At 41.3% G+C, this 13,403-nt stretch overlaps 1 protein-coding gene across 2 annotated transcripts in view; it reads right to left on the reverse strand.

The window, feature by feature from the left end:
• The window catches only part of ANO9 (anoctamin 9), a 69,055-nt gene that overhangs the window by 18,105 nt on the left and 37,547 nt on the right, over nucleotides 1–13,403 (reverse strand). For both annotated transcript variants that reach the window (XM_066583075.1, XM_066583074.1), the window contains exons 7-13: nucleotides 12,004–12,089; nucleotides 8,498–8,632; nucleotides 6,465–6,561; nucleotides 4,647–4,707; nucleotides 2,385–2,467; nucleotides 913–1,017; nucleotides 633–797 (exon numbers count right to left, since the gene is read on the reverse strand). In XM_066583075.1, coding sequence (XP_066439172.1) covers nucleotides 633–797; nucleotides 913–1,017; nucleotides 2,385–2,467; nucleotides 4,647–4,707; nucleotides 6,465–6,561; nucleotides 8,498–8,632; nucleotides 12,004–12,089 — 732 coding nt within the window. The remainder of the gene's footprint in view (nucleotides 1–632; nucleotides 798–912; nucleotides 1,018–2,384; nucleotides 2,468–4,646; nucleotides 4,708–6,464; nucleotides 6,562–8,497; nucleotides 8,633–12,003; nucleotides 12,090–13,403) is intronic.

Here is a 13,403-nt window from a genome sequence, read left to right on the forward strand (position 1 = left end):
GAAGGACCTGTGTCTCATATTCACTAAGTCCCTCGCTCTAGCACTGTGCCCCCGAGAAATCAGCGCATGCACACACATTGACTCTTTTTAGAAGGCTCTGTCCAGGCTCTCCCAGAGATAAGTGAGACAGTACATGCACAGAGCTGTCTGCAGATTTCTCGGGGACCTAGTACTGGAACGCGGGACCCGGTGGGAATAAAAACGGCTCTCCTGAACTCTGTTCCCTCACCTTTGAGCCCTATAAGGTAGTTTATGGTGCTCGAAGGTGTTGACTGGTTCCCTTTAAAGAAGTTGTCTCATGAAGACAACCCTTCTATTATTAACAGGGCATATGGGCATTTCCCCTGCAGATGCAGCTGTAGGGAAAATGTATGGTTAACACTGGCAAAATAAGCAGGGGTGCCATGAGCAGCATCCATGGCTATCACTCGATGGCCACCAATAGCCACATTTCGAAAGGTGTTTCTGATACGTTAAGTAAAGCTTTCACAACCCCTTTTAACATCTATAGTGTGCAGATCACACAGTTAAAAGTAACTTCGGGTGACTTTTCAGTGTGACTTTCACATTTCAGAAGTTATCAACTAGCCCAAGCCCTACAAAACCTTTACTTCTAAACAAAGCTCCATTACCTTAGTCATGATGACAATGGTGAGGTAATGAAGTACAGCTCCAGACATGACAGCAGCAGTATTGGCATTTTCACTTAGAAAATGCCAAGATGAGCGCATGAAGAAGACGGTTGCTATAACTCGATATACCACCAGGGCTTGCGCTATGCCAATCAAAATGGCTATCTGATGGAGAAAGAGGATAAGGAAAGCATGGGTTAAGACAAACGATACTGGCACAGAACAGTGACTATGGTATATTGTCTTTAGACGTAGATATTAGATATAGTGGGTTCCATACCATAGCAGCCACTCCCAGTAGAACTAAAGTAGAACGCAGATAAGAGTGCTCATGTTTCTTAATGTTGCATTCTGGATTATTGATCAATTCCAAAGTCAGCTCCTCCTGTGGAAAACAAGTCATGATCACTATTTAAGTACTTGGAAAAACCCAACATATTTACTCTAGAAAACTTTCCATAGCCAAAACACACACGCAAGGGATTAGAGAATTATCTGTGACATTACAATAAAGCAGTTGCCAGGAATATATTAATAAGCAATTACAAATTAAAATTTATATGAAGTTCCACAACCATGGCTACTGGCAGCAAAGGAATGCAGTGGAAAATCTATGACAGGGTCTTTCCATCTACCATTTATATTACAAGGTCCTTTGTGCCTTCTCTAGCATCTGGGATGAGTGCAACTGCTACCTCCACCCTCTTAGAGTTACTGTTTTATTAAGGCATCATGCCTGTACAACAGTACATAGAGCCCATATGGTCCACTACAGAGCCATAGGTACTTTATGCTCTGGTTAAGGTGGTTTCCAGGTGACTGGAAACTCCCCTATCAGAATGGACATCACATTGGAGGCGCATTTGAATACACGTGACAGCTGTTAATCTGCGATTAAATTGCAATGTGTAATGAGCCCTATAGTATAAATATGTGCAGGAGCTTTTTGAAGGACCTGCACAGATAAGGTCACATGACAATATATGTACAGATCCTAAAGCCAGAGAGCAAAGCAGCATAATTCCACAGAGGAGAGAGTGTGAGCTGCTATATAAGGGTCAACAGTTTTTATTTATGGGTCCTGGTCTGTGGTCTCTAGTTATTTTGAGAGTCTTAGAAAACACCTGATTTTTCTGTTGTAGTTGGCATTGGAAATATAAAATTACGTGTCGCCATACAAATGACTCAAAAAACAAAATGAGCACCTCCAGCAAATAAATTAATTATGCAGGTGCACATAAGCCATGGCTGCAACAAATATAGTAACAGAAACACACACTTCAGCACGTGGGCCCTACATGCAGGTGACCATTGCTTATCCAGGCCTTTTAATTAGACTATGTAGCTCAGTATCCTACTTTCATTGTATCCATTGGAGACTTAGGCCCAAAAAGAACTGTCAGAGCAGGGAACCTGTCTAAAAGTAATGATTGTCTGGACGTGGTAGATGGGCACACATGTTTTGATCTTGACTTTCTATGCAGTTAGTATATGTAACAGTTACATACTAGTTCAGTTATAACAGTTCAGATACTAAACATCTATGAAGTGCTGAAGTGCATGCTTCTGTTTTAGCCATTCAAATGACTGATGGACTGAGCCTGCCTAAGTGAGAGCCAACACATTTAGGCTCGCAGATGAGACCTTGAGCGTCTGCATGGACTAGTATGGCATATGGAAAGATTCCGGAGACAGCGCTTTTAGAGCAGTTACAGTGTATATAACCTGTTGCCTATGAAAATGACATTTTACCTCATCCTCATCCCAGCTGTACAGGTTCCACCATGAGACATCTTTTGCTCTCTGCCTCTTCCAGAGCTCCAAGAATATAGTGGCTAAAGCGAAACATACATCGGTTAGAAGAAATCTGTACTCAAAATAGTTTTTTGGTTCGGATGTGCAGGGCAGCATGTATAAAAGGCCGGGTTCACATCTGCGCTTGGGTTCGGAGGTTCTGTCGCAGATCGGGCAAAAAATACCGGAAGTTGAGTGGAGACCAAACGGACCACCTTATAGTCAATGGGGTATGTCCGGCGCTGTTCAGTTCCGTCATTAGATGGACCTGTTCAGCCAGGGGATTCCCCCTTCCTGCTCTTCACTGCAGATGTGAAAGCAGCCAAAGTCATAGCTATGTATCGTCTCTCCTCATATCTAAACAAATGACTCACATGGAATATATTTCTATTTATAGTATCCACCGAGATTAAAGGACAGACATAGGACACTTAAGGTCTGGAAGGTTCTGTATGGAGATATTTCTGCAAAATGCTATTCAATATAGTCTCCTCCAAGTTTTTATCTCAGCTTTGGCCGCCTGCACACGGACGGGTCAGATTCCGCATGCGGGATCCCGCAGTAGAATCCGCCCCTGTGCCTTGCTGGTGACCCCAAGGTACCTGTCCGATGGTCTTTTAATCTGTACTGCGGATGGCCCGGCCGTCACACATGCGCAGTACAGATTATACCGCGCCATCGCTAGGCAATGACGCGGATCCCACGACTTTTCCCCAATGAGGATTGCGGAAGGGCCGTGGGTCGGATGGCTTCCATTGATTTCAGTCCGCAAATAATCGCAGCATGCTACAATTTCTCCTCTGCAAGCGGAAAATCGCAATCGATTTCCGCTCGTGTAGTTGAAATTGCGTTTGGTCATTGCATGCTATGGGTGGTATTTGCTGAGGGATCCAGATGCAGATGCCTGCTCCGGATTACGCAATACAAAACCGCCCGTGTGCAGACGGCCTTAGCAAAAAAGAAAAAAGTTTGATACTGTATTTTGTATAAGAAGTGCATTGCTCTCAAAAAAAGAAATTAATATATAAATATTAGTTTATATAATAAATAGTTAATATATGAATAATATATACAATGATGATATAATATTCTTGCAGATGTGATACCTTTTAACAAGCTATAGACACTAGGGTTATAACTTTTTTTACAACCTCGTATTCCTGTATCCTAATTTGATGCACTTTTGCCTAAAAACAAAAAATTGTTATTTCAATATTTTTTCAGAAAAGGGTCACCCCGAAATCATATTATTGGATATATGGATGTATATAGATTCTATTTACATCCATATAGCCAATGATATGGTTGCAAAATTACCTTTTTTTAAAAAAAAAATACTGAAACAATTAAACTCTTTGTTTTTAGGCAAACGTGCATCAAATTAGGATACAGGAATACGAGGTTGTAAAAAAGTTATAACCCGAAGAGACACCTCCTTCCTATATGTCCTATTAAGGCATATGAACATTATAGAGGGGGCTTCTATTTGTGATCTCATGTATTAACCCTTTCCAATCCACTGTCTGACGTCTTCCAACATTCTGATTGAAGACTGTACAGATCCAATGTTGGAAGACGTCCGGGCAGGGTATTCTTACTGTATATTATTGGCCGCTCTGTTGTTAGGGGCCTCTCCAGCATGTCACATACTGCAGTACTGGCTCTAGCCAGCAGATGGCGCCATTGTATAATGGCAGAAAGAGAAAGCCCCCTAGGAAACCCTGAATCCAAAATTGGATTGCAAAGGGTTAAGGTACCTTTAAAACAGAACAACTGTCATCATTCCAACAGCTATGCTTTCACAAAGAAGCGATAGCCGTTCAGTGAATGGAGGCGGAGCGGCTGGAGATCTCTTCCATCCGCTCATCTCTATTCACATTGAACAGGCAGTTGTTCATAGATTGAACGACTCCTGTTTACACTGAGTGAGAAGTCGCTCGCTCAGTGCCCTATTGGTGGCTATTTGTAGGCTATACGACTATTGCTGAAAACAGCTATTTCAAGTGATTATTCAGGTGACAACCGCTCCGTGTAAAGGTACCTTTAGCTTTAGGTGACACTAAGAAAGAGTGGCTCCCATTTTGGTGGCCTGAGCCCTGTATTATTTCAATGGGTCCTATGTAATACTACATTCCCCTGCAGCGATATTGACAAATCACTCCCCATTATTTGCTCTATTCGCAAAACTGTGCACACAGAACCCATAGTGTTTGTACTTACCCCACACTGCCATGAACATTGCAAAGAACACTGTGCCCTCATTGTCAAATAAATGCGTAACCTACAGAGTAAAGGATAAAAAAGGATTATGTTAGTATTATTTGGAGCCAAAGATGTAGTATCATACTCAATGCACAACGTAAATCATGTGGCTAACGTCATATCCAAAGCGAAAGTCCATCCCACAACGGTGATGTCACGATGACCATCTCGGCGTCTGATGCGGACACCATTATCGTAAGTCATTTTAAGATGTGTATATATATATATATAAATGCCCATTATTAATGTTGTTTTAATGCGCTGAAATGCGTTGCATAGTAAACAAATAAAATACAGTTATTTAACCATTAGACCTTTGGGTCCTTAGAATTATCTCTAAGTCCTGGAGCGCGGAGTGTTTTTTACTTTTTTTCCCGCCATACTCAACGCACAGGCAATGGTGGAACAATGACTGGTAAAGATCAAAGGTGGAGCATCCTAATCCCTTCATCCTAGTCATTTGTGGGTGTCCCAATATTTGGATCTGCACCAATCACCGATTGATATAACAATTGATGGCAAAACCCTTCAATATCCTAAGTATGGAACTTTAAGATTTTTATCAAGTTAGTGTATATGTAATGACTCAGACTTTACTGAAGCTCTGCTGTTCAGAATGAGCTATATAAGATTATTATTTTCTCCCATTCACTTTAACCCCTTTAAAGACCAAGCACAGTAACTTTAAGGTGCTTGGTCTTGGGCTTTAATCCCAGCCGATTGTAAAAACAGGCACGGGATAAAAGCTAGTGCAAACTAGCAGGAGCGGGTCCAGTCACCATGTGTTCGTGACAGCCGAGGACTCTGAGAAGACAGAAGCGGTTTTAACTGCTTCTGCCTTCTCTCATACCAACTACATAGCATTCAATGAGTGCTTTGTAGTGCAGAGAGAAAGCGGGAGTGTTACTCCAGCTATTCGAGCCGATGATCACATGACTGCCGGGTGCCCCCTGCCACATCAGAGCTGCAAGGTCCTAGCAGACTCAGATCAGCTCTGTTAGTGACTACTGTTACTACAGAGAGAGGTTTTTTCATGTAACTGGGGCTTTTTTGGATGCCCCAACTAAAGTGGAAAAGTGTGAAATTAAAAAAAGACCATCTGAATGACCCCCCAGAGGTCTTATATGACGTCATGGAGAAACATGAATGTTAAAAATAAAATTGTTACAAAAAGAAGTAAAAAAAAAAATTACAGAATAAAATGAAAATATATGTATATGTAAAAAAGAAAATGACCCACCGCCGATACCAACCTTAACCGTAGCCATATGCGCCTTGTAATCCAAGACTATACAAATTAAATATCAAAACGTCTGAAACAAAATGAGGAACCCGTTCCCGTACTTTATTTTAGCGTAAATATACTAATTTTAAAAATAAACATGCTAAATTTAAAAAAAATATTCTTTAGCGGTTTACCCCTACTAAAACTCAAAAAGAGAAATAAAAAGGTCAGTAAAAAAAATAGCCCTATAGGTCATGGGGGGAAAAAACGCAGCAAAAATAATTTTGGTAGCTGAAGACAAAAAAAGAAATAGGGCAGTAAAATCACCACAGGGGTAGTAATATCCTTAAAAAAGGTCTGGTCCTGTAGGACCAAAACACCCTGTTTTTAAGGGGTTAAACATTGCAATAGTGTACATAAGAAGATGAATATCAGTAGATATTAGAATAAATTTTGTGGATTTGTGGAAGGTTTCAGTATAGAGAAGTAGTCATTTCGTGTAAGCAACAAACCTTCATAGACAGAGCACTCGCTGAGCTTGCAGATCTTACCTTTGCATACATACACGTGTCGGACAACGGCCAGTACGGGCAATTCTGATCGCAGAGGGGACACATCAGTGTGGTGTTGGCTGTGCAAATCTCCTGGCTAGGGACAATAGTATGGCAAAGTAAAACAAGATTATTATGCTGCATAAAGGACTATCCAACAGATCTGAAGAGAGACTGTCAAGGACTAAAAGAGACTGCAGATTGACCAAAAGTCCCCAATTCCAGTGGATACTGGAGTACAACAGAGTTATCATAGCAAGCCACAAGACCACCACCTCCAGAGTTATCAATCGAGTTGATTTCCTTTGGTCATAATATATAATAATTACTTTCTTGAACAGACCCTTTAAAAAACCCCACAGTATTGTGCAGAAGCTAGGATTCTAGTTCCCTATGGGCAAAGTGCTAAGTATCTAATATCTGGTCAGAGCAGTCTCTGTTTCCTATTAACATATTGGGGTTATCTGGTTTAGAAAGAGTGGAAGCTCAGTTAAAAGGGAAGGGGTGTACATTTAGCAATGAAATTCTGAGTAATCCAACTGCACTCCAAACAAGAATGAATAGGAGTATACTCGGGAGAGGGGAGAAAATAAACCCAGTGGCAACAGGGTAGATCTCTCCCCTCTCTAGGTCCAGAAGAGCCTTGTATAAATATGGTGTGAATCCAGAGTCCTACGCCAGATCCATCAAGATCCACAACCACTCCATATAATAAAGGTTCCAATTTAATGAAAAAGACAACAAAAGACTCTCCAACAGAGGAGTCAAAAACACATACAACGCGTTTTGGCTGTAAAGCCTTTTTCAAGTATCTTGCGGAACCTGCGCGGTGTATCTGCAAATCAAGCCGCCCATAGGGACGCATTAGCATCTGCAGGACAGTAAAAAGGATGCAGATGTAATCTTTTTCCCGGCAGATCGTGCACACGGGAAGAAATCGCAGCATGCTCCATTTTCCTGCGGATACCGTGTGGACGGCTTCCACTGAAGTCAATGGAAGCCATCCAATCAGTGGACCACCCACAGCTGTGGATGGGCCACGGATTCGCAGAAAAGCAGGAGATGTGAAAAAAAGCCACTGCGCATGCCGAGCTGGAGAAAGACTATGCGACCGCGATGGAGGAGACCCGCGCTGGATCCGGAGAGGTCAGAAAATGTCTTTTCCTCTCCATGTCCGTAGGCACGCATGGATAATGCTTGTCTGTGTGTGTTGTCAATTGTATTAACTTATGTGTATTATCTAGGTCTAGTGTTTTGTTTATCTAACCTACTGTTAAATTCACCGTAACCCACTCCATGTCCTGATATTTGGTATTGGAAATGTCCTCTAGCTCAGGATTGTTTAGGAGGATTGATATAAAAAGTCAGCTCTTGGGTGTAGAAAGGGAGAGAAGGAAGGAAAAAAAGAAGAGAGAAAGGAAGAAGAAGAGGAGAAAGAGAAGGGGTTGAAGAGGAAGAGCGGGAAGAGTAAAACCCCAGAGGAATCAAGTTAAGCTTGAGTTGAAGGCAAGTCTGAGCTCATGTCAGGTCCAGCTTAACCAAGGCTGGATCGTAACAAGCCGCACTTGGGGGAAGTGAGTTGTAAAGACGGTTGCAGGAGTGTCTTTTTCCACCCTAGGAGAAGGTATCTGAGTCAGGGCAGACCCTGCATAACTGGAAGGAAAACAGGGCTGCTTAATCAGAAGTCAGTGTGATGGTTTTACAAAAGCTTAATTGGTCTGGACTCTTTATTTCACCGTTATCATCATACTCAGAGGCACTGGCGTCACGTTGAACTATTACCCATTGATGACATCAGTCATCCTTGTGTAATCTGTCGACTGCGCGGCCATCGCTCTACGCAAAGTAGCCACCACTGTGACTAGGCCTGAGTTAGAAAACCCACTTGAGCTACTTCTGTCCACTTCAGCTCGCTACACATACATTATGATCTTATTTCAAGACATTTTAATGTAAAGCAGGTCTATGTATTTACAGATCTAACTGGGTTTAAAGTTTTACACAGAAAAAAAACTAAAACTTGAAAGTCTTACCTGATTTTGCTGGAACTGAAATGCACAAACCCATAAAAGAAAACTGCTAGTCCAACTAGAGCAGCAGGAAACAGCATAAGGGTGTACCATCCAAGCCATGCAAAATATAGGGCCACCTTCTCTCCAAAATACTCTCTGTAAAATAACAGTTCCCAGTGTAACCAACGATGAATCAAATAAGACATAGCAAAACCAAGCGAGGGTGTAGATGATATGCCTACATGGCTGTGTATTAGGGAAATGATATGACTCCAAAAGGAGGCCCATACAGTTGATAAATATGATAGAGAAGGGAGTAATTAGGCTGCCTTGCGCTACACCCAGAACTGAACAGAATATAAATAAAAAAACAAACATACTCACTAGAGATGAGCGAGGCACATTACTCGAGCGAGTAGTACCTTAGCCGAGTATCTCCCCGCTCGTCTCTAAAGATTCGGGGGCCGGCGCCGGTGACAGGTGAGTTGCAGCGGGGAGCGGGGGGGGGGGGGGGGGGGCGCAAGGAATCTCCCCTCCGTTCCTCCGCGCTCTCCCCCGCCAGCCCCCGAATCTTTAGAGACGAGCGGGGAGATACTCGGCTAAGTCACTACTCGCTCTCTAATACTCACCTATCTTCTGAGCGTAGCGTCTCCAATCCTTCCTGCACTGCTGCTGATCTAGCGATGTCACCGAGACTCTTGCACCAGCAGTACGGGAAGTATAGGAGACGCTATGCTCAGAAGTTAGGGGAGTTTATATATTTTTTCCTTTGGCACTGAACGAGGGCACCATTATAAAAAAGCCTATGAACAGGGGGCATTTTTTTCTTTACAAAAGGTGCACTGTACAGGGGCATTGTTAGTATAAAAGGGGCATTATTGGTATAAAAGAGGCACTAAACAGGAAAGTGTTATTATATAAGCAGCGCTAAATGGGGAATTCTTAGCATAATGTCCCCATTTAGTGCACTACTTCTATACTCATAACGCCCCTGCTCAGTGCCCCACTTAAAGCAGTAAAAGGGGAACTAAAAGAGGGGCATTACTGTTATAAAAGGGGCACTAAATGGAGACATTATTATATAAAGGGGCACTAAATGAGGGCATTATTATCTAAACAAATGTTCTCATTAAATAAAAGGGGGCATTATTATATAAGACAGCATGTAAGGTAGGAATTATTACTATATCAGGGGACATGATTCAATGGGGGACATGATTATTAAATAAGAAGGCACTCACAGGTGGATTTATCACCTTAAAAAAGCACATAGGGGTATTACTAATGTCTAGGGGACAAAAAAAAGCACTTTCTAGGAGGTACAGAGGGGGCATTATTGCCATGCCGGAGTACAAAGCAGGCACCATTAATGGATATTTAACATCACATTGTGTGGGGTACTAGGAAGAGCACTATTACCAATTAGGTTAAAAAGGTGGCATTTTTACTCTGTGTGGTGTTAATAACATCTATGTCACAATATGAAGAACTATATCTGGGTCAATTATTTTCAGGGGTAGTGTCTGGCATTATTTTAGGGTGGGTAAATATAGTTAGGTCTCTACTAGTTCTTAAGTACAGTATTTGGGGACACTTCTCACAAAGCAGATACAGTAATAGGGGTGGATAGGGCAGTAACACGCACAGAATTAGGGGTAACAGCAGGATGAACAGTTTGTGTAGGTTGGTAAAGACTTTTATCGTGTTGAAAAAGCATGGAGCCTGCAGAAACAAGACATGGCTGGAAGAAGTCATCATGGTGCTCTGTGCTAGAGAGCAAAGATGGGAAACGTGAACGACTCCAGTCGGAATGAGCATCACCTGTAATCACTGGATATAACAGTACTGTAATCATGTACACAGTCTACAGGGTGCTTGTGTAGAGCTGGTATCTACCAATATATGGTCACTGTATGGTGGTAATTTTGGACTTTGTACAGTGGAATTGAAATAGTATAAAAGCAATATTCAGTTACTATGTAGTGGTCATTGTGTGGTGATATGTTCTGGGCCTTGTGATACTAGTGATATTGGTCTTTCTATAGTGATTTTTATTCAATAGCAGTATGGTAATATAAGTCAGCCATTATGTAGTAATAGTGGTCATGGTGAATATTTGGGCCCAGTATAATGGTAACATTGGTTTTTGTATAGTGTTTGTATTCAGCAATAGTATGTAGATCCTATTTAATTACTATATGGTGGTAATATTTGCTCCTGGTATAATGGCAACAAGGTTATATAATAACTGTATATTAATTTTTTGTGGGAGGGGGCACACATGCCTGGTGCCCTGATCTTTTAAGAGCCTAGCAATGCCCCTGCCTACAGTGAAGCATGGTGGTGGCAGCATCATGCTGTGGGATGGTTTTCAGCGGCTGGGACAGGGAGACTGCTCAGGGTTGATGGAAAGCTGAATGGAACAAAGTACAGAGATATTCTTAATGACACCTGATCAAGAGTGCAAGTGACCTTAGACTGGTTCATATTCCAACAAGACAGTAACTGTAAGCATAAAGCCAAGACAACAGAGGAGTGGCTTAGGGACAACTGAGTCCTCGAGTGACTCAGTCACAGCCATGAATTGAACCCAATCAAGCATCTCTGGAGAGACCTAAAAATAGCTGTCCACGGATGGCCCCAATCCAACCTGACACAGCTTGAGAGGATTTGCAGAGAAGAATGGCAGAAAATCCCCAAATCCCCAAATCCAGGTGTGCAAACCATATGGCATTATACAGAAGGTGCTTCAACTAAGTACAGGGTGTGAATACTTATACCAATACGTAATGTTAGTTTTTCCATTTGAACAAAAAATTTGCAAAGATTTCGAACATTCTGTTGTCACTTTGTCATTATGCCATAATAAGGGGGAAAAAACTTGATTTTTTTTTAAATTTGTACAAGGCCACAACATAACAAAATAACATCATAAAAAGTGAAAGGGTCTGAAGACTTTCCAAATGCATTGTAAAGAGACAGGAGCACAATTGCTACTTGTATTGTCTCTGCAAAAATTCACAACTTCCCTTTCTGTCCCACAGAAGAAAATAAAAACATCACAATTGTACTACCATAGTGTGGCATGGCATGGTTGAAGCCGATTCATGTATTTGTTGATCATTGTAAAATGCAGTGGCTTCATTGGGTTTGACATATGAAATGCAACCATGTTAGGATCTAGGATGGTTGCTAAAAGTCATCTGCAAGGGCTGGGGAAAGATTAAGCCGTGATTATGAGTTGATAAGCACCGGTGGGGTCAAGTGGGCTGAGAGACAACCTTCATAGGCCAACCTTGAATGATAAGTAGTTCAGAAAGCAGCCATTTATGATCTCTAGTATATGGCCAAGTTTGGGTCAAGTTGGGCTTCCTGGATGCTACCCAAATTCCAAAAATATTTATGAAACAATCACTGTATTTCATATAATTAGTAATGGTGATTGGGAGAATGCAGTGATAATGTAAAGATATCATCGATCATGGAGGTAACCTCATTTATATAACATTGGAAGAGCCCAATATCACCTGATCTCTTTTATTGGCTGCACGTAAATGACATCTCTCCATCTTGCCCACTTTTCCTTTAGTGCTTTGCCAGTTGTTTCCCCCAGCTGTGAAAAAGAAAGAACGCATGGTAAACTTTAAGACTGAGGAAAGTGAGGTTAAAGGAGTTATGCAGTTTAGAAAACCCAATTTTATATACCCTGTTCAAGATCTTCATCACTTGGTCAGAGTGGAGAACAGCTGAAAAGAGCATCTCTCACTCTGGAGAACCTGTCCTGTCCTACAACCCATTGACTAGGAACTATGTAATGCTTACATTTCTTCTGTGGTGGCGCTGTGATTGAACACTTACATTCAGGTTTCCCCGCAAGCAATAGATAATAGCAGAAGGTTCCATTAAGATGACGCTTTTTGATTGACTTATTATCGAGGGATCCTTCTAACTAGTATGGATTGTTGAAAGTGGAGAACCACTTCAAGAATACGCAGGTCTATCTATTGAATCAACCATCTTATCCATCCATCCACTATTCCATTTATCCATGCAGCGTATATTAGTCGCTACATAAAATCTATTTTCGTATTCACATTACTAAATTTCAAAAAATGGTAAAAATTAGTAGCAGCGGCAAAACTTTCCAATACATTTGGTGCATCTTCGTCTAGCGAGCTGCAGATTAAGACTGGTGTATGACACACTGGTTTTAATGAATTCCATCCCCATGGTGTATCAGAAGGTTGCGTAACGTTCCATTACAATTAACAATAAATTTTATTTATATGCAGCTGGAAAACCCCTTAAAACAAAAAGTTGCCCCAAACAAATGTTATGTATAACTCATTGATACATCTGGAAAACTCCTTGTTAAATTATATTCCTATAGGGATTTTTCCAGGTGTAAGTATTTCAGTGGAAAGATCTGCAACCCTTTATTGGATCTCCCAAAAGCTGATGACCATTTTATACTCTGGTTATATTTATACCATAGCTTCAGTTTTTTTTTTTTTGGTCAGATCAGCTGTGCCGGATCCATTTCGATCTTGATGTACGCTAATGGACAAATGAGGTCTGTCCGGTTTCCAATACTTTTGACCGAAAGAACAACGGTTCAGATTACACTATTCACATCCTGCTTATTAGCACCTACTTTATATAATATAGCCTATACTTTGAAGTGATTGATCCTTTCATGGATTTACTGCAATTTACTTCTAGTCCCTCTGGTTATCAAGTCTCATGTAATGTAAGTACAGCAATATAAACAAAATAAATAAGAGTTAGTGAGAGTTTATAGTCCTAAAATACCACAACTAAGCAGCTTAAAGCCAACTGTAGTTGTCTTGTAGACCGGGTATTCAATACAGCAATTCGGGATATGGTATCAGAAGACAAAATAATCATTGAGATCTGGCTGAAGGCA

This window comes from Eleutherodactylus coqui, chromosome 11, assembly GCF_035609145.1.
Source record: "Eleutherodactylus coqui strain aEleCoq1 chromosome 11, aEleCoq1.hap1, whole genome shotgun sequence".
Lineage (NCBI taxonomy): Eukaryota > Metazoa > Chordata > Amphibia > Anura > Eleutherodactylidae > Eleutherodactylus > Eleutherodactylus coqui.